Here is a 27,336-nt window from a genome sequence, read left to right on the forward strand (position 1 = left end):
ACATCTTCACTATAATAGTGGTATTTGCAATTTTTGGTAAACATTACAGCATAGTAGGGCTGCTCGATTATGGAAAAAATCATAATCACGATTATTTTGGTCAATATTGAAATCACGATTATGTAACACGATTATTTCACATGACTTTGGGAATGTGTTGTATTTATTAAAAATACACCTTTCAACAATTCAATTGAAATTGTAACATTTTTTGTACTTTTTGAACTATTAAAATAAATAATATAACATATATTCAAATCAAAGTATAAAAGTATTCACGTAAAAATGATAACCACAAATAAATAAGATCAACAATATGGTTCGGCTATGCTTTTCAGGTACGTATAACATTAGTTTTCAGGTACAGAAATGTATCAAATGTAAAATAACATTGCATATTTGAGTTCATAAATTAAAGATGAATCCTATTAAACTTACAAAAGCTATTCAATCCGGATCGGAGATGTGTCGTCTTTATCGACTGTATAAAGTTCACTTAAGGCATATACAGACTATGTCTGCTAGGAAACTCATCAAGATGGACATGTTGACAAACGCTTTGTGTGAGTTTGTCCGTTCAAGACCAAGACTTGAAAGATAACTCAATATTTGCGCGCTGAGAGACGTGTGCGCGCTCTCGGATGAGCGCACAGAGATACATTTCCTCACAGCGCGCGCGGCTTCTCATTCGCGTCTTCTGGCTCTACACCCGGGTGAAGACGGTGAAAATGACTGGACATATTCGAACATACGGCAGCACTCGCATGCATTGAACAAAGTTTACAAAAAATATGAGGGGAAAAAAGGACGTTTACACGGCATCCCTGCTCTCGTCAGTTTTTGTTTCTTTATTAGATTGTCATAGGTCACTCTGTTTAATTTTCAAGTGGTTAAACAAATTCGTGGTGTTCCCTTGCGTTGCAGCCACTGCCATGTAGCAAATCTTGCACGTAGCATGTTTCTGCTCGTCGTCTGATTCCTCGAAGCCAAACTGTTCCCAGACAACGGAGTTGGTTTTGCCTTTTTTGCTCACCAAACGCTGCTGTAACTGCCCTCCTTCTGCCATCTTTACTCGCGCCGAGTTTTTAAATTCCAGCGTATGATATGCACACGAGACTCACGACCTGAGAGAGTTTGTGGCTTCGGGAGGGGCGGATGAGCGCGTGCGCGTTTCATTCAGAACGCAAGACAAAATAAGAGTGTTCTTGCAAAACTGAACATGGCAAAATAATCGTTTTTTCTCGATTATACTATTTTGGTGATCGTTGGGAGGCAAAATCAAAATCGAAATCGAAATTCGATTAATTGCACAGCCCTACAGCATAGTGTGCATTGATTATTACCTCAACAACATGTACATTTTATTATGGAGAGTGATGGAGCGCCAACATTTATGCTAATGTTTTTCTTGTATTTAACCCTCAGGTATTCCTTACTCATTGGTCACACTCATACTCCTCAGTGGTCAAATGTGACCATACACCTTAACTATTTTTCAATTGAATAAATGAATTTTAGTTCTAATATACTGAATAAATGTATTTATTTTGAGGAGATCTTTTGGTACTAAATACAATTTGTAAAAAATTATGGTCCATTAATGACCACTTAAAGCTACACTGTGTAACTTTTTTAGTTTATTCTTAGCTAAAAACACAAATATATGTGCTCATTAATGTATATTTGCTTCTTTTAAGTAATAAAGTATTCTCGTAAGTTTATAATATGCCGTTGAAAATACATACGGGTGAGGGGTTCGAATGCGGGTCGCCATGTTGCCCCTCCATCTTGAAAGTACATTAGCCAAAGAGGGACATACCCGTAAATTCAAGCTTCGCCTTTCGCGTTTTAACACTCGATGGCACCGTGTCGAATGTGGACGAGGTCGAACTGGAAGCCATGTTAGTCTTGGACTAAATCGGCCACCGTAGGAGTTAAAACGAAATTGGAATTGAGAGGAACAGAAACTAATATTCACTGGATGGTCATATACCTTTCCACCGCTAGATGGGGGAAAATATCTCACAGTGTAGCTTTAAAATAATATATAAATATATATTTATTTATTTATAATTTTAAGTGGTCATTAACGGACCATTATTCTTTACAAATTGTATTTAGTTCCAAATTTTATTTATTTATTTATTCATATTAAAATTAGTGTGTATTATTTAAGGTTAAAATAGAGAAAAGGGGTATTTTAAATTCAAATGCAAAAGGGGAAATTTTGTGGCCAGAAAAATAATATTTTCCATTTGTAAGGCCACGGTTTACCCACTAGGTGCCTGTATGGCTCTTTAAAGTCCCAGTGAACTGGAAGTAGCAACTGAGTTTTCTTCAGTGCTGTGACGTATTTCCCCCTTCAGTGCTGTGACGAAACAGAATATTAAATAGAGGGCAGAGTTTTACTTCAGCGCTCCTCCTCTCCATCTCTCGCTCATGGCAGACTAACGGTTGGAGGGCAGTGGTTTAGGATATTCAAACCCAAGCCGTCATCTGAGAAGGAACGCCATTCCAGACCGGAAGTAACTTTTCAGATTTTGATTAAAGATTCAAACAAACAATTTTTTTTTCTGTGTATCAACACGGATTAATTGTTCACCCTAAGACCTGTAATGTGTGCTAACAAAGTAAATGGGGTCAATTTTGATTTCATGAGGACTTTAATAAATATAGACATGTAGTTTAGTTGCTCAAAAGAGTATTGCAGGTCATAACTGCTTACTCAGTGTTTCCCCTACCATTGTTCAGGGGGGGCGCCCCGCCCTCCCAAAACGACCCCCCGCCCCCCCCTGAATGAGTGACAAAAAATATTTGTCATTACGGTCGACAATAAGAATTGTCTTATGGTTCAGTGCCAGCGTGAAAGACACTCCCAGAGCTGCATCTTCACGGAAACTGATCATTTGCGCATTTTTAAGCCTTGCCAATTTAAATATTCAAGCGCTCATAGACGAGAAAGTGTCTCTCAGTTTGACACTCGCGAAGGGCAGCAACACAACACACCACACACACACACGCACGGCCACGCGTCTCACAGCGCGCGAATATTCACACAAAAATTATATCAAAATGCCTGTCTTGTTGAGTATCATCGTAAACATAGTCGGTTAGGTCTTTTAAATCAACATAAACATGAAATTTGCCAGTCACCGCCAGCATTTATGGTCAAGTTTGTAAGTTTTAATGGTCCACAGAATATCTAAACAGGCAATATATCAAAAGAAAGAACAGACCCACTGTTTTATTCCAGCTTCATATATTTTTTTTTAATCAACACTTGAATGTTGCAAGTTTCATGAAAAAGCAACATTTTGAGCATAAAGGCCAGTACACACCGGGACGAATATCGCACGCGCTTATCGCCAGCTTTTTTCGTGCCGTTTTTCGGCGCGTCTTGAGTGTTCACACCCAAGCGATTTTCACTGGCGCTGCGCCGAGTGAACGTACACATTCAGTAGATGCGCTCGCGGTACACAAGGTGGTGCTGCGGCACTTTAAGCCTCTGACACTCGCTTGTCACACAGAAGGAGAAGAGAGACAGTATTTACGTGCTTGCCAAAACCACAGATATATTATGTCTATGGCAAAACCGTTCACACACTTTTTGCTAACTGGCAAGCAGCATTAGCAGTTCATCATCTTCTTCTTTGTCTACTTACTACTTCTTCTTCGTATCAATGTGTGCTCGGCAAGGTCGATTTTGTGCTTGAGCGCCACCCAGTCGTGTTTTACTGTCACTTCAGCAGCTCCAGGCATGTGAACAAAAGCGCCGATCTCATTGGTCGGCCAGTTTTTAACGCGCCGCGTCAAAATAAAAAAACGAACCCGAGGCGTTTTTTTTAAAATGACGCTTTTACGCCTGGCGTTTTACTCGTCGGTGTGAACACTCACATTGGCGCCCATTGTTTAGTCACGAGGCGTTAAACGTCGGCGATAAACGCGCACGAAAATCGTCCCGGTGTGAACAGGCCTTAAAGCTGAAAAAATCACGTTTTTGTAAAAGACTAACGTTACGTCTGAACGATGAACAAAACACAGATGTTGTAGATCGAGTCCATCAACACCGCAAAGCTTCAGTCCTATAACTCGTCCTGGGTTGACAGTTCATTCAATAACATTAGGCAGTTGTGATGTATATGCTGTTTAATGGTGATGATCGCGTTATTTTACATATGCATCTGCTTATGATATCGCACGTTGCTTCTTCGGCAGTGTTTTGATCAGGAGATTCTGTTCTCGTGCAGGAAATGCGCTACAGCGCCCCCTACCGTATAACAGTGAACACACATGGAAAGCCGGAAAATATCGTCATTGGCTATATAAATATTGAGATAACAAAAGACACAAAAAAAATCACTCACTGCTCTTGACTGAATAACTTTTAATAAGGATTAATCTGTATTTTTATGCAGTGACATATAATTTTATGCAGACTATGCATTGATATTTTACATTAGATTACTATTTTTGTACCTGACAATCTAGTTTAGACCTACATGAAAATAACTGTTTATTTCATTTGTATATGTTTGTTCTGCTGTATTTATTTGTGCTTTTGCTCATAATTTGATTATTTGTTCTTATTTTATTACTGACGGTCTTTAACAATATAAAAAAAGTTAGGATATTAGTTTTTAGAGTCATAACCTTATTTATTATGCTTATATGGCTCAAAAACAATACTAGGCCTATTTTATTTTATTTGTCGTTTTTTTTTGTGGTGGGGTCAGTGAAAATTCTGACAGGGCAAGTAAAAATTTGATCCCCTGAAAAAAATCCTTAGCATTGAGCCCTGAAATATACCCCCCCCCCCCCAAAAAAAAAAAAAACAACAAAAAAAAAATTTGTGTGTAGTAACTTTAATGGTAAAAATGTAAAAATGCAATGGAGAAGGTGATCAACCTAAACAGGCAAAAATTAGGTTTTTTTTTTCATAAAAGCAACAAAATCCAGAGCAAAAACTCAAGCTAAGCCAACCTCTGTTGTGTTGTAAATAGTTGTGTGATGTATAAAAAAATGTTGTTTATATTTATTTACTAAATTAATTTATTTATTGTCTATGGCAACACCGAGTATCCGTAACACTCCCGCTCCGCGACACTAGCCCCCCCCAAAGCTGTAAACCTAGGGGAAACACTGTTACTTATCTTTTAGGTTTTGCATTTGAATACATATTTAGATTTGATCAAACACTAAAATGTGAAATTTAAAAAATGTGTAATTACTTTTGTCCTAATATTTTTATATATTTATGTATATTTTTATATTTATTATACAGTGAATTCAAGCAAATACTGTTAAAAATAGTGCTAAAAAAGTTCTGGGAATTGGTTTGGCAAACCAGAGAGTGGTCACATAATCTTTGACTTTGTTTTGAATCTGTAGGGTTAACATTTAAAACCTAATAAACGTTTTTTTGTGAAATCATTGCATGAAAATGTGCTCGTGCTATCTATTTTTTTTAAACAAATGCCAGTTGGATTGACATTCTTTTCTAATACAATGGCATTCAGATATTTTTAAGTATGGCATAAGGATCCTAATACTTCCAGCTGACTCATTATTTGAGCTAAATTAACTTAACAGGGCAGCTTGGTTACTTTCTGTTTAGCACAACATTTCATACCACATGATTTTATTTTAGGAACAACCTCCTTGCTTTAGATGTTAACTGACAAGCAGCAACAAATGTACAATAATTAGAAGTCATATTTCCTTAAAAAGCTCTCTCTTATCTTGCTCGGCTTACACTTTCTGTTCCATTTTATGATGGGAGGCTTCATTCCAGGCTTGTAAATATTTCCAAAACAACGTGCGTGGGATGTTGTTGTTTCTGGTACAACTAGACTTGTCATCTTCTGAAGATGATGTCAGTGGTTTTTGCCCATGCAGAAGTCACCATCGCAATGCTAGGGTGTTTTTTTTTGGGTGGTTTATAGGGTGTCCTAGGTGGTTATTCACTGTGTAGCAGAAGCTCTTGCTGCACTCACTGGGCAGGAATGTGATTTTCCAGACGTGTGCTGAAGAATCCCAAAGTGTGATACATCGTGCTTAATTGGGCTCACCCAAAGCCTGACTGAGCAAGTAGTGGTCGTCTTTAATAAAATCTTGCATAGTTTCTTACTTTCTTTGTGGTCTAATGATGTCTGAAATATTGATTGTTTTAGTTCAGTTGTATTTCATTTAGTTTCTCCTTCTTGTTCTCACAGGAGAGCCCAAAAAATTTGACCCCACCTTCAAAGGGCCCATCCAAAACAGGTAAGAGTCGAGCTGATTAATGTGATTGAAGTCTTAGTTCACAAAAAATGTCATAATTTACTCTCACATCGTTCCCAAACCTGTATGACATATTATTTCTTATGTGAAACACAAAATAGATTATGTGGCGAATGTTCACACTGCTCTTTTTTTTCTATATAAAAAGTGACCAGGGACTCTCAAATCTCCAAAAACTAGCAAAAACCCTGAAGTGTAATAAAAGTAGCCATAATGCTCATGTGCCAAATTCCAATCCTGAAGCAATACAACAGACCAAAGTCAAAAGTTATTAATTGCCAAAAATCCTTTAAAAATCTGTATTTCACTTTTTTTTAAAACTAATTTCCACTTTTGGTTCAATCTTCATGTGGTGCTATTGTTCAAGAGATTTTATCAGCATTGATTTATCAGGTTTGATCTTTATTTTCCATGCAAACAGCAATGCTTCGTCACACAAGACATTGATGCATTTGTTCTAGTTTTAAAGCATGTCTTAACAGACCGTTTCTTTCTGCACCACAGAGGATGTACAGACATTATTTGCTGCATCTTCTTCATCGTGGCCATTGTGGGCTACGTTGCAGTGGGAATTCTGGGTAAGCCAGTCTGCAATAGTGTTAACTGGGAACTGTGTAACAATGAACCTTAACCTTTTAATGTTATATGTAGAGATTATTATTGGTTTGTGTGTGATGAAGAGTGTTTGTCTGTGTTCATGTTAGGATTGGGTGACGCATATGGCTAAAAGCCAATAATGTCATAATCTAATTTGCTCTAAAAGTCAATCTCTGTTTTAACTCTCATACTCGCAAATCTAATGACATAATTTTGGAAAGGTAATGGCTACATTAAAAAGCACATTAAAATTTGTTAAAAGCTATGAGATGTCCTGCTCTGAGTGTGTGTATTAAATACTCTTCCCTCAGCCTGGACTCACGGTGACCCGAGGAAGGTGATCTACCCCACAGACAGCATGGGACAGTACTGTGGCCAGGGAAATCTGGAGTAAGTCGCACCAAATTTAAGATTATTATGACTTTTTTTGTTGCTTCAAGTTTGACATCATTACTGAACATATAGTTGCAAACTAATTTGCAAATCATTTGAGATTGTATCAATGACACTGTTACACCAGTAGGTGGCGACAAGTGACTGTTAACTCTTTCCCCGCCAGAGTTTCTTTTTAAAAAGTTGCCAGCCACCACCAGCTTTTTTGATCATATTTAGTAGTATGAATATCTGAACATGCATTTTATTGTAGCATAATGCATCAAAAAACTTCAGAACGATGATCCAAACATAAATGGAGTAGATCCATCAACACCCCCAAAGCTTTCACACTCCTATAGCACATCCTGGGTCGACATTTTATATGGTAATATTAGGCAGTTTTGATTTATATGCTGTTTAATGTTGATCACATTGGGCCCTATCATACACCTGGCGCAATGCAACGGCAGCGACACCATTGATGACTGCGGCTTGTCTGAAGTCAATAGCGCAGTATTTTTTTTGTTATTTAAAGGGTGAGTTTGTAATATGCTCCTATAGGCGGGTGCACAACCTGCGTACCACACACAGGGCACACACACATTTTTAAGTATTAAAAATAGAAGGATTCCTCTCTGGAGAAGCGTTCAGTCTTTCCACTCGCACATTCCGCCATGTAAACGCAACTGGCTTTTAAAGGGAATGGGAGATGAGACTCTGATTGGTTTATTGCATGTTACGGCCAAAACACACCCATGACTCATTACGAGACTAGGTACAACCCTTTTGGACCATGTGAACGGGCACACCACCTAGCAAAAGTGGATTCCGACACACCCTAAGTGCACCCATGCCAATGCGTGTCAGACCATGCACTCAGATTGTTAAAATAGGGCCCATTATTTTACATATGCATATGATATCGCTTGTTTCTGCTGCATCTTCGCATTTGTTTTGATCAGGATATTCAGTACTCTTTCAGAAGATGTGTCATAGCACCCCCTACCAAATAACAATGAAAACACGGAAAGCTGGAAATTTCTGTCAATGGCGGGGAAAGAGTTTAAAAAAATTTATTTGTCGTTGAATCATTCATTCAAGAGTTCAAAAATGCTTATTCATCCAGTAATGAAAGAAGTGAAGTCTTTATGAGTGAGTCATTGAAGCATTCATTTAAACTGATTAAACTATATATATATATATATATATAAAATATTTATATTGGCTGCAACAATTCAGTTCAATTCACATTTATTGGTATAGCGCTTTTCACAATGCATATCATTTCAAAGGAGCTTTACAGAAAATGCATGCCCCTTCATTATAATTTAGAGTGATCTGTTATCATAGGGGACTGTGTCCACTGTCCAAGTAATGGATTTCAGAAATGTACATATGAAAATCACGCAGTTAACTAACAATGAGCTCATTGAAGTAAAGAAAACATGTTGTTAACAAAATGACAATTAACATTTTGTCAGAACCTCTAGTAAATGCCTTTTATTTTGTTTAGTTGTCTGTTTAGAATCGTGATCTCTATTTTAAACAAAAACATTGGTCTTATTGGTCTTATTTAAAGGAATTCAATTATTAAAGGATTAAAAGGGATAAGAACTGAATAAGAATGGTCAAAGTTACAGGTCTATTGTAGTTATGAAGTAAACTTTTTTTATTTATTTAAATGCACACTTTTACTCTTTTTTTTTTTTTTTTTTTTTCATCGGCCTAATATTTAAAAATACAAAACATTTCTTGTTGCGTCAAATTCCGTTATGATTTACTTAAATAATGTCATATTTTCAATTCAAAACAGTGACATTTTCATAAAAAATTTAAAGTAGTTTGCATGACTCTATTACTGTTGGTTGCTGAATGTTTTTATCGTAAAACAGTTGTCAAATATTAAATGTTTAGCTACTTACATCTTACAACGCACTCTTTCACTGCTATAACTAAGTGCAATGTTGGAATTTGCACAGTAAGCCTCTCCTTCTTTGATTTGATTGGCCATCTCACTCATTCTGACAGTGACGAGCACTGTTAAACCGCTGAGGCAGACCAACCTAAAAATGTAATGGTGTGTGATGGAGGACAGAAGAGCAGCAATTTGGCCATTTCTAATTATTCGGGGGACTTGTCCCCCTCAATGTTTATGGTGGTTACGGCCCTGCTTCTTGGAACACTTTTGAGTTGATGTATCAGTGAAATGAATTCATAAAAGCCTCAATTAATTGAACGTTTGTTTTTGTGACGTGTGTAACAGGAAGCAGCCCTTGTTGTTCTACTATAACATGATGAAGTGTGCCAGTCCCATGGTCCTGCTAGAGTTCCAGTGTCCCACCCCTCAGGTTTGTGGACCCCACCTGTCTTCACGGATTGGCATACTACTTTACTACTCATACTATTATTGTAGAATTCAGTTCACAGTATGAGATTTATGATGGGCATTTCCACCTAATGCTTCCATTTGCATCATGACTTTGTTTACTTGTTTATTACTATAAAGCTGCTTTGAAACATTCCTTATTGTATAAAGCACTGTATAGAGGTGACATGCTTGTATGTCAGGTGTACAATCAGAGGGCACAGTTGGGAATACTATATCCCACAATGCAAAGTGCTAAACTTGCCTTTCATTAAAGGGGTCATGACATTAATAGAAAATCACAATTTTACGTCATTTTTGCACCGAGTAATGTCAACAACCTTTTTTTTTAAACATGTTTTATGTTCAGATCGTGTAACTCTGGTTTAAATTACAAAATAACTATTTATTTTATAGGTGATAAATTTACACCATTTGTCAAATTAAACATGTAACATAGTGAAGTCATGTGACAACAGTGTAGCATACTCCTATTTGATGTTTATTGTTGCATTCTGGTTACTGCTTCACATACTATTTTAAAATATTAGGCACTTCACTGTGATGTGCAGTATGCTAGCATTCAAGTCTCTCTTTTAGCACTGACATCTCATCTTTATAAGTCATAGGCTTTTTTGTTTTGTTTTTGGTGGTTTTGTTTTGTTCAAACCTGTTATACCTTTTATATCTTATATCAAATAGTTTTCTTTCTGTGTTTAGGTGTGTGTAGAGAAATGTCCTAATCGCACAATGACTCTGGTGAAGGCCATAGTGAGTCCAACTGATTGGAAAGATTACAAAGTATATTGCAGAGAAGACCCTGGGACGAAGGTAAGTTCATTTTTTAACATTAGGTTTCTTTGCAAGTGTCAAGTTTTGGCAAATGACTTATCGATACCGTCTCCCTCTAAAGTCTGTGCCGCAAATTTTGCGAGAAAAACTGTGCCCTGCATATCTGATTTCCAGCAAACCATGTGAGACTCTTGTTCTTATTATTACACTTTTAATATTTATGGGGAATTATTGCAAATTGGGTTTTAATGTCTCTGTTACATAATGCTATTTCTCTTCTCAGTTTTGCAACGGTGTTTTCCGTCTCTGGGCAAAAAGGGTGAAGTCATCACCGTGGGCGATCAAGAGACATTTAATGATGGAGATAAGATAAGAGATGCCAAAGACCTGGTGGCTGGGATGAAGTAAACATGTTTATAATATTCAAGAAAATAAATACTTTGCATGCCACTGCTGCAAATGCAATTGCAGTGAAATTCAATGGGGCTATTTATTATGAATCCCTGTTTGCTTTGACAATCGCAGGAATGCCACAATAGTCATGGAGGGTCGTCAAGTTGCAATGAAGATTTTTGAGGATTACACAAAGTCTTGGTACTGGATCCTTATGTAAGTCATTTTTTTTATTTTAGTGATTTATATTTTCTCTAGTTTCAATAGATTTTAATTTTTTTATTTTTTTATTTTTTATTTTTTTTAATCAAGTGTTAACATTTGAATCTGTGTTCTTTTAATATCATCAATATACTGTAGTATAATAGTATTTATTAATATTTTGAATTCAATTTTTAACTTGTAGTAAATGTATTTTATGTTTTTGGTTATATGTTTAATTTGGTATTGTTTTAGATTCATAATTTTCAATCTTAGTTTAAGTAATCTTAGTACTTAAACTGAAAGAAAATGAGAAATATTGCATTGGTAACTAGCTGAAATAATTAAAGTGCCCCTATTAGGCTATTTTAAAGGCTCCTAATTTTGTTTTGGAGGTTTCCTACAACAGGTTTACATGCATCAAAGGTCAAAAAACTGTTTCCTTCTTTTTCCCCGCATAATATACATTGCACATCACCACAGTCTTCAGAGATTCTCAAACGACTCGTCGGGTGAATCAGTTTCTCTAAATCCCTCCTTTCCGCGAACCTACACTGCTCTGATTGGCCAGACAGCCCAGTCTGTTGTGATTGGTCTAGCGTGTACTGCGCGTATTTCGGAAACAAACTCCTATTACCAAAACTGAACTCTAGCTCTGGACGCTTCCTCAGTCCTCAGCGATTGTACGTATTGTAAAGACCGTAGCGATGACGTAGATTTTACCATATCAGTCCGATGATGAAATATTGGAAGAACTAGTTATTCAACCTGAACCTCCATCACAAGGACGACTTGAGCAGGATGTTTCTCTGTGATACGCTAGACATTTTGAGGTACATTATGAGATGTTGCAACTGTAATTCCTCACCATCAGCACTAACAAGTGTATGTCCATCAACAAACCCCCATGTGTATATTTCTAATATATTGCGTTGCACATGCGTGAACTGTATCAATAACAGTGCATATGTTAGCCCTAGCACTAACGTGAATGACTGATGTAACATAAATGTTTGTAAAACAAATCTTGCTCCATCCTTTATCTTTACTCAAAGTAGTAAGAATGACAGAGAATCTGCATTTACAGACATAGTTTTAGGTAATAGTGGCCCACAGCTAGACTGGGTAAACCCAGCCCGATCTGCCGGTGATTTGATTTCGCCCTGCAGCTCAGGCTGGAAACCTGTACATATTTCTATCTTGCTTCTGTTACAAATTTGCGGGAACCAATCACAAACCGGCTTATCTACATGGCACGCTATTGGCGGGTTTAACACGATGACGGATAGAGAAACGATGTATCGTCGTTGGTCTGATTAGTTGAAGGACTATCCAATTGCGTACAGAGTCATTTGAACTATGCCCGTTGATCACGCCTCTTGTGCAGTAGAAAATGCAGAGCAGACTCCCCAGACCAATGTTCAATCTTAAAAGTTTGAGCTTGGTCTGGTGATATCCAGACAAGCCCACAGCTGCTTAGGAGAAGTATTTCAGTAAGACGGTAATAACATGAGTTAGCCAGAAAACGTACACACTATAAAACACAAAACCTACGTATTTTGAAAACCTAGTAGAAAATGTATACGTCAATAATTAATCATACTTGCATGTTGTGATTCTGAGGAGCAGGCTGGTCCAAATAAACTGGGTACTGACCCATCTTTCCAGAGCAGCGTTTTGAAAATCCCGCGCCGTCGTAAAATTACGTGTTTGTGGGCGTGTTAAGTTGTTCGCGGGCGGACAACATACAACATAGGCGAATGTCTTTTCAAATGACATAGAACCGTAACGCAGTGGGATTCGAATTACAAATGACTCGTACAGGAGGTTCAGAGTCAATTCTTTCTTTTGGGAGACAAAAACTTTATTTATCATGCACTTTGTAGAACTTTGTAGAAACAGACAGCTATATTACACACTGCATGAAAGGGAATATTCGAAACACCATAATAGGGGCACTTTAAAGTATAACAGATTTTAATTTCAATTAACATAAATGTTTTTTTAATAGTTTACATTTGATGATAATTACACTGGTTTGGATGCGTTCTGCCTGCTGTAACCAAGTGGTAATTTGTTCTTTATGCAGTTGTTTGTTGATTGCTGTGGTGTTGAGTCTGATCTTCATCGTTCTTCTGCGTTATCTGGCTGGAATCATGGTCTGGGTCATGATCATCATGGTCATCGCTGTCGTTGCCTATGGTACTGTCTTCATACTCTAAGACATATACATCTGTTGATAGTGTTAAAATGTATGAAACGGTCCCTCATTTGTCTGTTCTTTACACAGGTATTGTTCACTGCAGCATAAAGTATGTCAATATGAAGGAGTCGCCTGGCTCTAATATCACTCTACAGCAGCTGGGCTTCCAGCCTGATTTCTCCGTCTACCTGCACATCAGACAGACCTGGCTGGCATTCAGTGAGTAGCTTCGCTGTTGCTATTGCTCATATTTTAGGGGGTGGGACAATTTGGCACATAACAAATATTGCACTAAGATTTAAGGAGGTCAATATGGGTCAGAATATCATAGAGACTTGTGGTTAGGTGCTTTTAAAGGGTTAGCTTACCCAAAAATGTACTCGTACACATGTCATTCCATTAGACTTTCATTCATCTTCATCGCTCATATTTTAAGGGGTGGGACAATTTGGCACATAACTGATATTGCACTGTTTGACTAAGATTTAAGGAGGTCCATATGGGTCAGAATATCATAGGCACTTTTAAAGGGTTAGCTTGCCCAAAAATGTCGTTCCATAAGACTTTCATTCATCTTCAGAACACAAATGAAGATATTTTTATTGAAATCTAAGAGATTTATGTTCTTCCATTGAAAATCTATTCACTCAAAAAGTATTTGATTCATTTGTTTTTAATTGTTTGTAATAAATGACAGAATTTTCATTTTTCGGTGAGCTATCCCTTTAAGATTAATTTAAATATTATTATAAAGCCACTGAAGTAACTCTTGTTTCTTTCTTCAGTCATCATTCTGGCTATTGTGGAGGTCATCATCCTCCTCCTCCTCATCTTCCTCAGGAACAGAATCCGGATCGCTGTTGAGCTCATAAAGGAGGCCAGCAGGTTGGTATTTTTTGGCACAATACATTTCATATTAATCTCTAGTAAAGACATGCTGTTTCAATGTCAGCATCTTCTTATGGGGATTCTGCTATTATTAAAGCATATTACTTCTTTTACCTTTTAATCTTTGGTTTTTATTAGTGCTTACTGTAAGTATTAGTCTTGTTTACCCTCATTGTTGTTTTCTTTGACCTCTTTCAGGGCCATCGGTTTTGTGATGTCATCACTGTTCTACCCTATTTTTACCTTCTTCCTCCTGACCATAGTCATCGCTTACTGGGGTGTCACTGCAGTGTATCCTTCACTCAAGACTTGAGCAGAAATTATAATTTTTAACGCTTTTGGACAGGAACTTGCATTTTATAGTCACTTCCTTAACTCTAAAATGAAATCATTCTAATGGAAGGTCAAAGGGCGAAAGGTCACCCACTAAAACGAATACATATTAATACATTATATGCTTTTAAGAGCCTCCAATAAAATAATTGGCCACTGCCAAAACATCTAATTCAATTCATTTACATTTGCATTACATTTCAATTCAATTTAAATAATTCATTTAATTAGAATACACATATACTACTCAGACTTTTGTGTGACCGTCAGGTGCCCTCATAATGGTGTAGTTACAGCATCTGCCAGCAGGGGATAATGGTGCCATGCTAATTAGCCAAACCTTGACCTTAAGCATAATTTTATAACAAGTTGCGGATATTTTTATGATAACAATACTATAGGTTAACATTCCCAGCACCAAGCTATATTTGTCATGCTCACACCAGTACTAGTCCTTAATCGCCCTGGTCAGTTTTCTCTCTACTTCTAGTGAACCTGTTTATAAGGTTTTCAACGAAACGGACTGTCCACATTCCAGACAAACCTGCATCCCTGAGGTGTGTATACTCAGTAAATAAATATATCCATGCACATTCGTAGTATTAATTTTAGGCACACAATACTGTTCTTTTTTTTATGCAAATATGTAGCACTTAATCAGCTAAAAAAAAAAAAAAATTACACTAAAAAGAATCAATAAAAAAAAGATTGATTCTTGATTCCTGACACTGAATATAATTCTGTGGATGTGGGGTAAAATGTTTAAGAGCAGGCTAGATGGAAAAATCGAGTCTTTATATTTAATGTAACCTCATTTTTAACTGTAAGTGAATGATCTTAATTTCTCATTTCCCTGATCCTTGCAGAACTTTACTCTTTCTGAAATGAAGAGAGACTGTCCGCGGTCTGAGTGCCTGTTTGCTTTCTATGGTGGGGAAACGCCGTATCACAAATACCTGATCGTCCTTCAATTCTACAACGTCTTCCTGTTCTTCTGGTGTGCCAACTTTGTCACCGCTCTGGGTCAGATGACTCTGGCAGGGGCGTTTGCATCCTACTACTGGGCTTTAAATAAACCCAGCGACATGCCCGCTTTCCCGTTGTGTGCCTCTCTGGGCAGATCCCTCAGGTATGGCTTTAGAAAAAAATATATGCAAAGTGTGTCATTAGGGCCGATTTAATTGATATATTTGGTGTATTTTGTCCACACGCAGGTATCACACAGGCTCTCTGGCATTTGGTTCTCTCATCCTCGCCATTGTCCAGATCATCAGGGTTCTGCTGGAGTATATTGACCACAAACTCAAAGGTAAGAGATAACATTTCATCAAAACGTTTGCTGTAACTCATTCCTCTGGAATAGTCGATTCTGATTGGTTAATCACTGCAATATGTGATCAAATGTGCAAACACTGAAAGAAGAAACAGTTTACGTTTAGAAACTGCTAGTAAATTTCACAGTTAATATCAAAGAAAGGCAAGTAACACGTTGAATTAAACTTAACTTTTTGAAGTAGAAACACAGTCATAGCATTTTCTTGTAAATAGTATTTTCCATTTAATATTTGTTTATTTTTATTTTTTACTATTAAAGTATAATTGACTATTGTTTGCCAGCTATTCTAGTGTCATGTCTCTCGAATCACTCTGCAGCCTTTTTCTTCTCACATAATAACTGGTTATTATCACAAAATTATTAATTAGAGACCCTGCAGCTTATTCATTTGAGATGACAGTGAACATTATCCCTTGCCATATCTCACACAGTCCAGAAAAATCTGTTTGAGAACCCCTTTGCTTGCTTTTGTGCCCACAGGAGCAGAGAATAAATTCGCCAAGTTCTTGTTGTGCTGTTTGAAATGCTGCTTCTGGTGCCTGGAGAAATTCATCAAGTTCATGAACCGGAACGCTTACATTATGGTGCGTGTTTGATCACTACAGCATAATATTTAAAAACTCTTGGGACTGATATAACTGAACCAGGGGTGTCCAATCCTGCTCCTGTTCAGCTCCAATCTTAATCAAACCTGAACCAGCTAAGATATTCAGACTCACTAGAAACAGATGCTGTGCTCGAAATCGCATTCACTATTCCCTACATTACTCCACTAATATTGTCCACTTGAAGGAGTGAATGAACGAGTGAGTGAATTCGGACACTGGAAGGGCTGGCGCTTTTGCATAATTTGTGCTTGCTGTTTTATAATGATTTGAAACTTAGAGAACTGGCAGCTCCCGTAATGAAAATCTTTATCTTGAACTCTGGAAATGAGCAAGTATAAACCTTAACTAAACAATTTAATAATCGATTAAAAATGAATTTATACCAGTATGATATTACACTGGACCAGCGGTTTGGAAAATGGATGGATGATTGATTTAGCTGCAGGCGCCATCATCTGGCGAGATGCAGGAATTCATTCAGTGTAACTCACAGTGCACTATGGCTATTCTCTAGCCATTGAGCGTACATCAGTTGTACACTCGTTATTGTAGTGCATTGTGGGATTGAATGAGTGTGGCGATAACGTCCACTATGGTTTTAGACACCACTACAAATGACTGTCCCCTCAAATAGTGTATAGGGGGCATTTCCTGACACAGACGTAGTCTTATTATTGGGAGATACAAAGGTCCGTGGCTCTACCATTGGAGAAAGTGTAACGGCTAACTTGGATCACGTGTGCTTTGATAACCAATCACATTACAGCCTTGACGTCATTGAATTTCATTCAGAGTTGTGCGACAGTCAATCACTGTTTGCGGATGGATACCATTGTAATGAATGAGAAGTGCCGTAAACTGAATCATACCTGTTGCATTAGTGATTTCTCTTATAAAACAGCTTTTTTTAAACATGGATCAATCCAAAACTAATGTTTAAGAGCCAACATGTTGAAGATTAGCAGATGGGCCGTCGATTCATTAAAAAAGCAATTTCCTCACAAAAGAGGTTTATGCAGCGTAGTGAAGCCTCTCCTCCATTTACATCCATAAAAAAAACTCTCTGGTCTCCTTCCCTGCATACCGCAGCGTTAGCAGAAGTTATGCTTTTTTTGGGTAAGGTTGCAGGCTTTCCATCAAGTGGCTTTGCTAGAAACTTCCAGGCAGGTGAAGGCTGGTTGTAACTAGGGATGTCCCGATCAGATTTTTTTGCCCTCGAGTCCGAGTCATTTGATTTTGAGTATCTACCAATACAGAGTCCCGATCTGATACTTCTATAATACATAAAAAAGAATAAAGAAGAGCGAAAAAACAGATCCAGGATGTTCCTTATTTTTTTATTTAATTCACCTTATTTAACCAATAGCGTCTCTGCAACAAAGTGATGTCATGCCGCACACGTTGCTGTTTCTGTGTGGAGTCAAAAGGGTCTAACACTGTGCCACCGCATAACTATAGATGTGTTAAAAAATAATGAGAATATATCCGAGTCCTGATCGGGACGTAACGTCCGATTCCGATCGAGTCTGAAACCACGTGATCGGATCTGGACATCCCTAGTTGTAACTAAACGTTTGCAGAACAGTGGCCCTCCAGAAGCAGGATTGGACACCACTGAGCTAAACTGACTGGGTTGATCCTTTTTTGAGATGTTTGATGTAGTTTTATCACTCTCAGCTGGAGAAATTAAAAACTAATACGTCAAAGAGGAGGTCTTAATTTTTAGCTGAAGCCTACATACTTTATAATATAGACTGTATAGAGGAGCCTAATATAACAATTTAAGTAAGTGTCCCTTCTGCCGCAGGTGGCCATATACGGTAAAAACTTCTGCCGGTCAGCACGTGATGCCTTCTTCCTCCTGATGAGAAATGTAATCAGGTGGGTGAAACCCTGACACTGCAGTATAGCAGAAACTGGAACTGAATACAGGGTTTTAAATGAACACAGTATCTTAAAAACACCATGCTTATGGTGTGAAACACTAACAAACAATGAAATGTGATGCTGATAACAGCAAGAACGTACTATGCATATGCAGACCAACAGTTATAAACAAATGCAAGGTAAACGTTTTCACTCTTGTCACAGGGTTGTAGTCCTGGATAAGGTCACCGATTTCATCTTATTCCTTGGAAAACTCCTTATTGTTGGGCTTGTGGGTAAGTTTTCAGCTTTAGACTGGAGAGAATGAAACAATGTTTAAATGACACTGAACTGAGCCTTTTCTGATCTCACTCCATCTTTTTTTCCCCCCAGGGATCTTCGCTTTCTTTTTCTTCTCAGGACAAACGGATGCGTTTAAGGGTGCTGCACCCAGTCTTCATTATTACTGGGTTCCTATTTTGGTAAGTGGTTTGAGAGTGAGAACATGAGAAACAATTATCATCTCGATAGGGCTATAGGCTGCATTTATTTGATTGAAAAAATACAGGAAAAACAGTAATATTGTGAAATAATAGTTAAAACAATTGTTTTCTGTGTGAATATATTGTAAAATATAATTTTCAGCATCATTACTCCACTCTTCAGTGTCACATGATCCTTCAGAAATCATTCTAATATGATGATTTGATGCTCAAGAAACATTTCTGATTATTATCAATGTTGAAAACGGTGCTGCTTAAAAATATTGTGGACACTGTGTTTTTAGTTGTTATTAAAGGGATAGTTCACCCAAAAATGAAAATTTGATGTTTATCTGCTTACCCCCAGGACATCCAAGATATAGGTGACTTTGTTTCTTCAGTAGAACACAAATGAAGATGTTTAACTCCAACCATTGCAGTCTGTCAGTCGTATAATGCATGTGAATGGTAACATGCATCTATGAGAGTAAAAAAAAACATGCACAGACAAATCCAAATTAAACCCTGCGGCTCGTGACGACACATTGATGTCTTAAGACACGAAACGATCAGTTTGTGTGAGAAACCAAACAGTATTTATATAATTTTTTACCTCTAATACACCACTATGTCCAACAGCCTTCAGCGCGCGATCACTTCCAGTGCGTGAGGTCTGTACACGATATGATCACAAAACTACACCAAACTACTCTTTGTCTGTGCATGTTTTTTTTAACTCTCATAGATTTTTTTTACCATTCACATGCATTATACGACTGACAGACTTGCGGTTGGAGTTAAAAATCTTCATTTGTGTCCTACTGAAGAAACAAAGTCACCTACACTGCAAAAAATGCTCTTCTTATTTAGTATTTTTTTTCTTGTTTCCAGTCCAAATATCTAAAAATTCTTAAATCAAGATGCATTTACTAGATAAGTAAAATGACTTAAGATATTTTTTCTTGTTTTCTGGGTAAAAAAATCTAAGTGAAGTGAGTTTTTGCTTAAAACAAGCAAAATTATCTGCCAATGGGGTGAGAAAAATAATCTTATTTCTGTTTGGGACAGAAACAAGAAACAAGATTTCAATCAGAAACACTATTATTTTTCTCACCCCATTGGCAGATAATTTTGCTTGTTTTAAGCAAAAACCCACTTCATTTAGATTTTATTTTCAAGAAAACAAGAAAAAATATCTTATGTCATTTTGCGTATCTAGTAAATGCATCTTGATTTAAGAATTTTTAGATATTTAGACTAGAAACAGGACAAAATTAATAAGTAAGAAGAGCATTTTTTGCAGTGTATATCTTGGATCCCTGGGGGTAAGCAGATTAACATCAAATTTTAATTTTTTGGGTGATCTATCCCTTTAAGGATTGTTGAACAGATTATTGAACCGTTTATTTTAAACAGAAATCTTTTGTAACACTGTAAATGTCTTTACTGTTGGATGGTGGTTCATGCTACCTGTCTTTAGCAGCTGTCTGTCTGAAACATATGTTTGTGTTCTTTCTTCAGACCGTGTTGGTGGGCTCCTACCTCATCGCCCATGGGTTTTTCAGCGTTTACGCCATGTGTGTGGACACGCTCTTCCTCTGCTTCTGTGAGTACTTGCCGTTTTTAAGTGTTTTCACCTCCGAATCCGGTAGTACAAGTAAAAATATCAAGCTATCGAGATCCACTCTTCAATGTAAATCTACTCTTAAAGTGTCATTATTTTTTTAATCCTTTTAAAAATGGTATAGCATTGCATTTAGGAAAATATTGAATCTGTTTGGATGAAGCCTCACTAATGACTCTTCATTGCGCATGGCAGTGCATGTAGCTCGGTTTGCTCTTAATAAACCTCGCTAGACTGAGATTTTACTCTGCGTTTCAGTTATATATTCTGGTATGAGGCATTTCTAATCTGTCTATGGTGCTTTTCTGCCCTTCATCTCATAATAACCTGATTCTTTCTCTTTCTCTTTTTATGGTTGTTCCCTACTTTTCTCATCATTCCTCTTTTGGTTTTTCTTATTCAACATCTTATCGTCACAATCTAAATATCACACATTAATCATCATTACACTATACAATTCTTTGTTTATACCTTCTGACAACCTCACACACTCACTACTAATCCCACTAACGCCACACAAAGGTGAAGACCTTGAGCGTAATGACGGCTCCACAGCGCGTCCGTTTTACATGACCGCATCGCTGCACGACATTCTGATGAAGGACGCGGACGAGGCTCGGACCCCTGCTTCACGTGACGAGACCATCCAGCTGACGGATCCCAACAAAAACCATTGAAAACTCTTATATGTGGAAATATAATCACATTTATTACATTTCGAGATTGAATTCCCAAAAGATTCAGTCATAACTGCAGTTAAATAATCATGTGTTGAATCGACTGATAATGTATAATGTATGTTAAGGTAATACAAGGATAGAGAGGGAAAATGATCTTGACAACCTTTGCCGAAAATAATTTATTTGAAGTCAACATGAAACTACATTCGCAACCCATTTTACTTCTATTATGTGACGTTTCTCCAAATGAAACAGGATGTTAAAGGGGTCGCATGATGCTACTTTAAAAGTTCATTTAGTTGTTTATTGGCTGTAATAGAATAGGTTAACATGCTTTAGTTCAAAAAACGCATTAATTTACACATACTGCATACTCCTCTATTCCCAGTCTATCTGAAACGCCCTGATTTCTACAAAGCCCATCCTTCCGAAAAGCTCAGTCTCTGATAGGCTATCAGACCCAATGCGCTGTGATTGGCCTAACACCTCAAGCGTGAGAGGTTTGTTAAGAGCGCGTGTCGCCAAGTCTGCGGTTTTAACTAAGTCTGCCGTTTTATCAACTTTTAATTTGTTGCTGGGGCTTCAGTTTTTTGGCAGCGGCTATTTACACTGGTGTAAATAGCGATAGATTGTATTTAGCAGTCCCTACGCCACTGCTGCTGATGGGTCACAGGGGTTTTTTGTACTTTTGTCTGGCCCAACCAGACATTTGCACTTAGTGCACTTTTTCTGCGGGTTGATTTCCACCCCCGTAGGTATGATTTCGGCACTCCAATACCCCTAAAGCACCCCTCAGATGTAAAAATTCATTGGAGAATTCGCTCATCTGACTGAGAAAATTGCATTGGGCTACTTTTGACTTAGTCACAGCCTCAGACGTGATGTCCCACGGACTGCTGGCTGTTGGGAAACACTTCAGGAGTTTCGATGTTGTCATCTGATTGGTTGAGTTCTACAGGATTTCCGGGAGACGTGTGTGTCACAATGTTTCCCGGTGGTAAGTAGTCTTTGCATATAGCCGATTTGGACGCTGCAAATTTTTTAACGTCTTTTATAAATGAGTCATAACCTCTGATTTCGGAAGGCCAAACACACATCGCCTCCCGATGGGACACGACGACACGCCTTCTTTCTTTGCGTATGCCTTTAGGCGGCATTATGCTAACATGTCAAGTTGTGACGTAGACTATTGAGGAAGTTATATCTGGACTTTGATCGAGGAGTTTTAGTCAGGTCTGGATAAATCTCTTTGTGGAAAACCATGAGCTTTGTAACTTTGCAGTTCGTATGCACCATACACATACAGATACATTACACATTAAAGAAAAACATTAAAAAGCATCATATGACCCCTTTTAAATGATAAAAGCGGTAACACTTTACAACAAGGTTTCATTATTTAACATGAACTAACAATGAAATGTACTTCTACAGCGTTTATTATTCTTAGTCAATATTAATTTCAGCATTTACCAATACATTAGTAAAATCAAAAGTTGTATGTTAATTTTACTTAATGGACCTGAACTAACATGAACTTACAATGAACAGTTGTATTTTTATTAATTAACTTAAACATGGATTAATAAATAGGCTACTGCAACAAATGAGACGTTAAACCGAGGTCCTGACTCTCTGTGGTCATTAAAAATCCCATTAGATGGATGTCCTTCGATAAAGAGTAGGGGTGTAACCCCGGCATCCTGGCCAAATTTGCCCATTGGCCTCTGTCTATCATGGCCTCCTAATAATCCCCATATATATACGATTGGCTTCATCACTCTGTCTCCTCTCCACCAATCAGCTGGTGTGTGGTGGGCGTTCTGGCGCAATATGGCTGCCGTCGCATCATCCAGGTGGATGCTGCACATTGGTGGTGGATGAGGAGATCCCCCCCCCCCCCCCCCCCTTCAATGCAATGCGATTTGATTACTCAGAAAAGCGCTATATAAATGTAACAAATTATTATTAATTTTAATGTTAATACATTTATGCACAGTTAATGCTAGCGCTTTTACTAGCATAACTAATGGGACGTAATTTTTAAAGGGGCTATATGCGTTTTTCTGAAATTTAAACTCGCGACTGACACCTGTGGCCAAAAAACAGAACTGCTCTCATTTTCTGCTCGCTCTCGCAGCGGTGGTGACGTCACATCCGCAGACAGCGCGGGAAAAGACGACCCGCCAGAAAATAGGAAAAATCGGATACAGGCTTATAGGTGCACCCACTGTGAGCGGACAAGGTGTCAGTATGCTCATCAGGAGATGTTTGAGTCATAAATGGTAAAATAAAAAGGCTATTGTTACGTTTATTTTGGGGAAAAAGTTGCATATAGCCCCTTTAAGTGTTAACTATAAAAACACTTGGTACTTGGACAATGAAAATTGTCTCTATATGACTATAAGGGCTTGAGGATATCCGCTGAAAAAGAAAATATTACATTTTAATAAACGTATGTGAAGACAACCAATGAATCGTGCACAATAGAAACCTGTAAATAAGGTCATGTTGATTTCATGTTGACTGTAATGTTGCCTTTGCTTTGCGTCTGTTAATTTAATCAAAAATCAATTCATAATTGTAAATAAAACAAAGATTATTGGAGTTAATTTGATAAGAAAATACAATTTTGGCCTGTCTACTTCAAAATTGAATTATTGAATTAAATGTTATTTGCGGTTTTCATAATTATTTGTGAAATTCACTAGCAATTTTTCTTTTTTCCGTGTAGGATTATTTTTAAAATAGAAATTAAGTACAGCAAGTAACACATGGAAGCAAGCATGAGATTTTGAGGTAGAAAGACCAAAATGGTATCATCTTGTAATTCCAATAATTCTTGTTTTTACAGTGTACATCAGATTTTGTGATTTTTAATTGTCTGTGCGGTCAGATGAACGATGCAATTAGTTCTTGAATGTACCGTTTTTTTGCTACTTTTTTATTCAATGATAGACTGAACATCCAATGTTACACAGCTGATGATATTTCTGCATTTCCTGTAGATTGTAAGCCATATATAGCCATATATATTTAATGCACTTTAAGGTTGTTTATTGTTTTTTTTTTTTAGCAATTTGCAACCGGTTTTGAAAAAAACGAAACACCTCGTTGCCTTCTTGAGAAGCCTTTAACTTTGTCTGCTGCCTTTTCCACTGTCTTTTGGATGCTTTCGTTCTTAATATCTTTAATAAATACTATGCAAGAAGGTTATTTAGGTCTGTTTGTGTGTGAGGTGTTTGTCTCTTTCCTTTCCTCCTGGCTAAAGGTAGGCCATGGCTTGTTTATTCCTCAACTCTTTTCTCACATTCTCCATTTATCGCAGTGGAGGACCTGGAGAGGAACGACGGCAGCCCAGAACGACCCTATCTGATGTCTGATAACCTTCTCAATGTTTTGAAGAAGAAGAACCAGGCCAACTAGTCCACGCTGACGCTCAGGGTTATACATACAGTACGTGCATGTTTCCTGTGAGGCCTTGAACAACTGGAGGTGCCTGAAATCAGTTTCATTGCCATATTCAACGTGCCTTAGAGAACCAGAGACAATCATATTAATTATGAAACGCGTCAAACGTGACTGATCTCTGTACCTCAGCCATACATTACGATTTATAATGCAGGAACGCTACCAAAAACTTAGGTAATGTTACACCTCTGCTTTTTCAGAGGCATTTTAAAGTAGATTTATTTAAATGTCTAAAACGTTTTGCAATAACTGCCAAGCATTTTAAAGAATACCCGAAATGTCGGGAAGTGTTTTGTTCTAATTTGCAATTTGATTGTTACCTTTTCATAATGTTTATATTTATGGTTTTAATATAAAAACACAATTCAGTGTTCACTGTGCTGTTGGACAGGATTGTTGAAGAATGCGGAATCAATCATAAAGCGATGTTTATAATTCAATATTGCAGGTACATTTTGACTTTAATGTTCGATCATCCGTTCATAACAGCTGAATCTGTGGCCTTGTGTACATTTTATAATAAGAAGTGTCTGTATGCAGTCAGACTTCGACTTAAACCGTGTTCATGACTTTATTCAGTGTTTTGAGAGTTTTGTCACATGTTGGTATGCCTCAAATAAAAATTTTCTACAAAAACTGTGTAAAACCTGTTTGAGACCTTATTGATACTTTTTAAACATAAAAAAATGTGAATTAAGTGCCATATCAAATGCTCTTCACCCAAAGTGTTTAATAGCTAAAGCTTATGGCAGGAGTTTTCAAACTTTGTGATGAACCTTTTATGAGGTTCTAAAATCAATTTATATATTTTTTTATGTATGAAAAACATTAAAAACTGTTAGACTAATAGTAAGTGTGACATTATAAATATTACATATTGCTTCCAAACTTAAATTGGCTATATTTAAAGGGATTGTTCACCCAAAAATTAAAACGATCCCATAATTTACATCTTGGGTGTATATGACATTGTTCTTTCAGACGAATACAATCAGAGTTATATAAGAAAAATATCCATGATATTTAAAAAAAATTCTGGAAAGTATGTATACAGCAAGACGCATGTAGATATGAAACAGTAAGAATGTTCGTTAGACTTTAACCATTTTTGCTTTGTCTTTTTTATTCTCTGGAATTTTCTGGGGACCCTTAGAACCTTCTGGAGGACCCCTGGGGGTCCCCGGACCCCAGTTTGAAAACCCCTGGCCTATGGGACATTCTCGTTTTCAGTTACCCACTAGGTGGCGTTGTTGACCAAATACAGAAGTCGCTGTATTTTGCTGAAGCTGTGAACTGGAACAAATCTGACTTTTCTCACTTTAATTAACAAATGTATTTGTGTGTTTAAAATAATGAAAAATTATTTCCTTATTAATTCGTAATTTACTACCTGCTAATAATTTTGGAATCATTAAGTTTTATTTTATTGTTTACATTAAGTTGATATCAAATACAGAAGAACTGTATACAGGGTGAATTGAGGTCAGTTTACCCAAGCACACACTTTTTTTTTAAAGGTCACAATTCAATTAAAATGTACTTTTTTATGGAATATTGCAGTATTTATTAGAAAAGATTTCTCCATGCATTCATTCATCCATTTTTTTTTTCTCTTTTTTTTCTCATCTCTTCTCTGATTAAACCTTTAATGGCGCAAGGGCGGGACATCCTGTCACTTACATCAGATCCACCAATAGCAAATTACAACCATCCAATCACTTCCCACTTCTGAAGTTGTGATTACGAGCTCATCACATTCAAAATTTGACCTTTTTTTTTCACCTAGGAAACTAGTATTTATGATTAGCCGTATTAAACTCTACTTATTAAATGAAGAACAAAGAATGCGCATCAGGTGTGAGTTTGCGTTTTTATGTTTTTAATGAATGAAGCCACTGTAAACTTTATCGATACATATTAGTTATATTGTTATATTACAATGCTATTATATTTTGTGCAGGTTAATCTGTTGAAAAAAACTGCATATGCTGGTTAGGTATGTTTTGAAGCATGGCAGCTGTTTTATGTTGGTCCTTAGCTGGTCAAGTGCTGGTTTAAGCTGGTCATGAGCTGGAGCTAGTTTCTTAGGAACAGCACTTGACCAGCTAAGGACCAACATAAACCAGCTGCCATGCTTCAAAACATACCTAACCAGCATATGCTGTTTTTTTCAACAGGGAGTTAGCTTATTTTGTTGTAGGCCTAAATAAAAAAAGCATGTGGTATTCCGCCACGTTTCTCACTGACATGCCCCCGACTCAAATCCCGTGCTCGTATTTATGAATTTGTGGTGGCGTTCATGTGCGTTCAACTTAAATATGCTCTTTCCGACATGACTTGAACACACCACATAATAATATGGAATGACCGTATGGCAAGCCATTTTTGCTTTTATTAATTCCCTGGATATGAAATTGTGGTATCAAGAATTCAATTTTCACTATAGTTAAAATGTAATTCTTGATATCATTAATTAGATTTCTACAAGTAACAATAGCAATTTTTGATATCAGGAATTACATTTTCACTACACTATAATTTTTAAAAAAAAAAGTAAGTTACCTGGTTGCCTTAAAATTGAGTTCATTGAAATTAAAAATTTGAGTTAATACAATGAACATTTGAGAATCACCCTTTATTCAAATATTATTAAAAGATTTTGTAAGCATATTGCGTAATTGTGTTTTATTTGTAATAATGCAGTGAAATAATATTTTGAGTTTCTATTTATTAAACCAATTTCCTTCATTGTATTAACTCAGTTTTAATTTCAATGAACTCAAAATTTTAAAGCAACCAGGTTACTTACTTTAAGTTAAACCAACAATACTTTTTTTACAGTG

At 37.0% G+C, this 27,336-nt stretch overlaps 1 protein-coding gene across 5 annotated transcripts in view; it reads left to right on the forward strand.

Moving 5' to 3' along the window:
• LOC307133315 (choline transporter-like protein 2) overlaps nucleotides 1–25,135 on the forward strand; it is a 31,475-nt gene extending 6,340 nt beyond the window's left edge. For 3 of the 5 annotated variants that reach the window (XM_079828312.1, XM_079828314.1, XM_079828311.1), the window contains exons 2-22: nucleotides 6,213–6,261; nucleotides 6,784–6,857; nucleotides 7,188–7,266; nucleotides 9,515–9,599; nucleotides 10,337–10,447; nucleotides 10,530–10,590; nucleotides 10,692–10,812; nucleotides 10,934–11,017; nucleotides 13,092–13,204; nucleotides 13,293–13,424; nucleotides 13,991–14,090; nucleotides 14,292–14,384; nucleotides 14,899–14,983; nucleotides 15,293–15,555; nucleotides 15,641–15,735; nucleotides 16,243–16,346; nucleotides 18,178–18,251; nucleotides 18,462–18,532; nucleotides 18,630–18,718; nucleotides 20,240–20,324; nucleotides 24,351–25,135. In XM_079828312.1, the coding sequence (XP_079684438.1) occupies nucleotides 6,213–6,261; nucleotides 6,784–6,857; nucleotides 7,188–7,266; nucleotides 9,515–9,599; nucleotides 10,337–10,447; nucleotides 10,530–10,590; nucleotides 10,692–10,812; nucleotides 10,934–11,017; nucleotides 13,092–13,204; nucleotides 13,293–13,424; nucleotides 13,991–14,090; nucleotides 14,292–14,384; nucleotides 14,899–14,983; nucleotides 15,293–15,555; nucleotides 15,641–15,735; nucleotides 16,243–16,346; nucleotides 18,178–18,251; nucleotides 18,462–18,532; nucleotides 18,630–18,718; nucleotides 20,240–20,324; nucleotides 24,351–24,448 (2,066 nt within the window). In that variant the 3' untranslated portion in view covers nucleotides 24,449–25,135. Of the gene's footprint in view, nucleotides 1–6,212; nucleotides 6,262–6,783; nucleotides 6,858–7,187; nucleotides 7,267–9,514; nucleotides 9,600–10,336; nucleotides 10,448–10,529; nucleotides 10,591–10,691; nucleotides 10,813–10,933; nucleotides 11,018–13,091; nucleotides 13,205–13,292; nucleotides 13,425–13,990; nucleotides 14,091–14,291; nucleotides 14,385–14,898; nucleotides 14,984–15,292; nucleotides 15,556–15,640; nucleotides 15,736–16,242; nucleotides 16,347–18,177; nucleotides 18,252–18,461; nucleotides 18,533–18,629; nucleotides 18,719–20,239; nucleotides 20,325–20,864; nucleotides 22,343–24,350 lie in introns of those variants that run through there. The other 2 variants (XM_079828310.1, XM_079828313.1) reach the window with 1 other exon arrangement.
• The last annotated feature ends 2,201 nt before the right edge of the window (nucleotides 25,136–27,336 follow it).

The sequence above is a fragment of the Gobio gobio genome (assembly GCF_949357685.1).
Source record: "Gobio gobio genome assembly, chromosome: 1".
NCBI classification, from domain to species: domain Eukaryota; kingdom Metazoa; phylum Chordata; class Actinopteri; order Cypriniformes; family Gobionidae; genus Gobio; species Gobio gobio.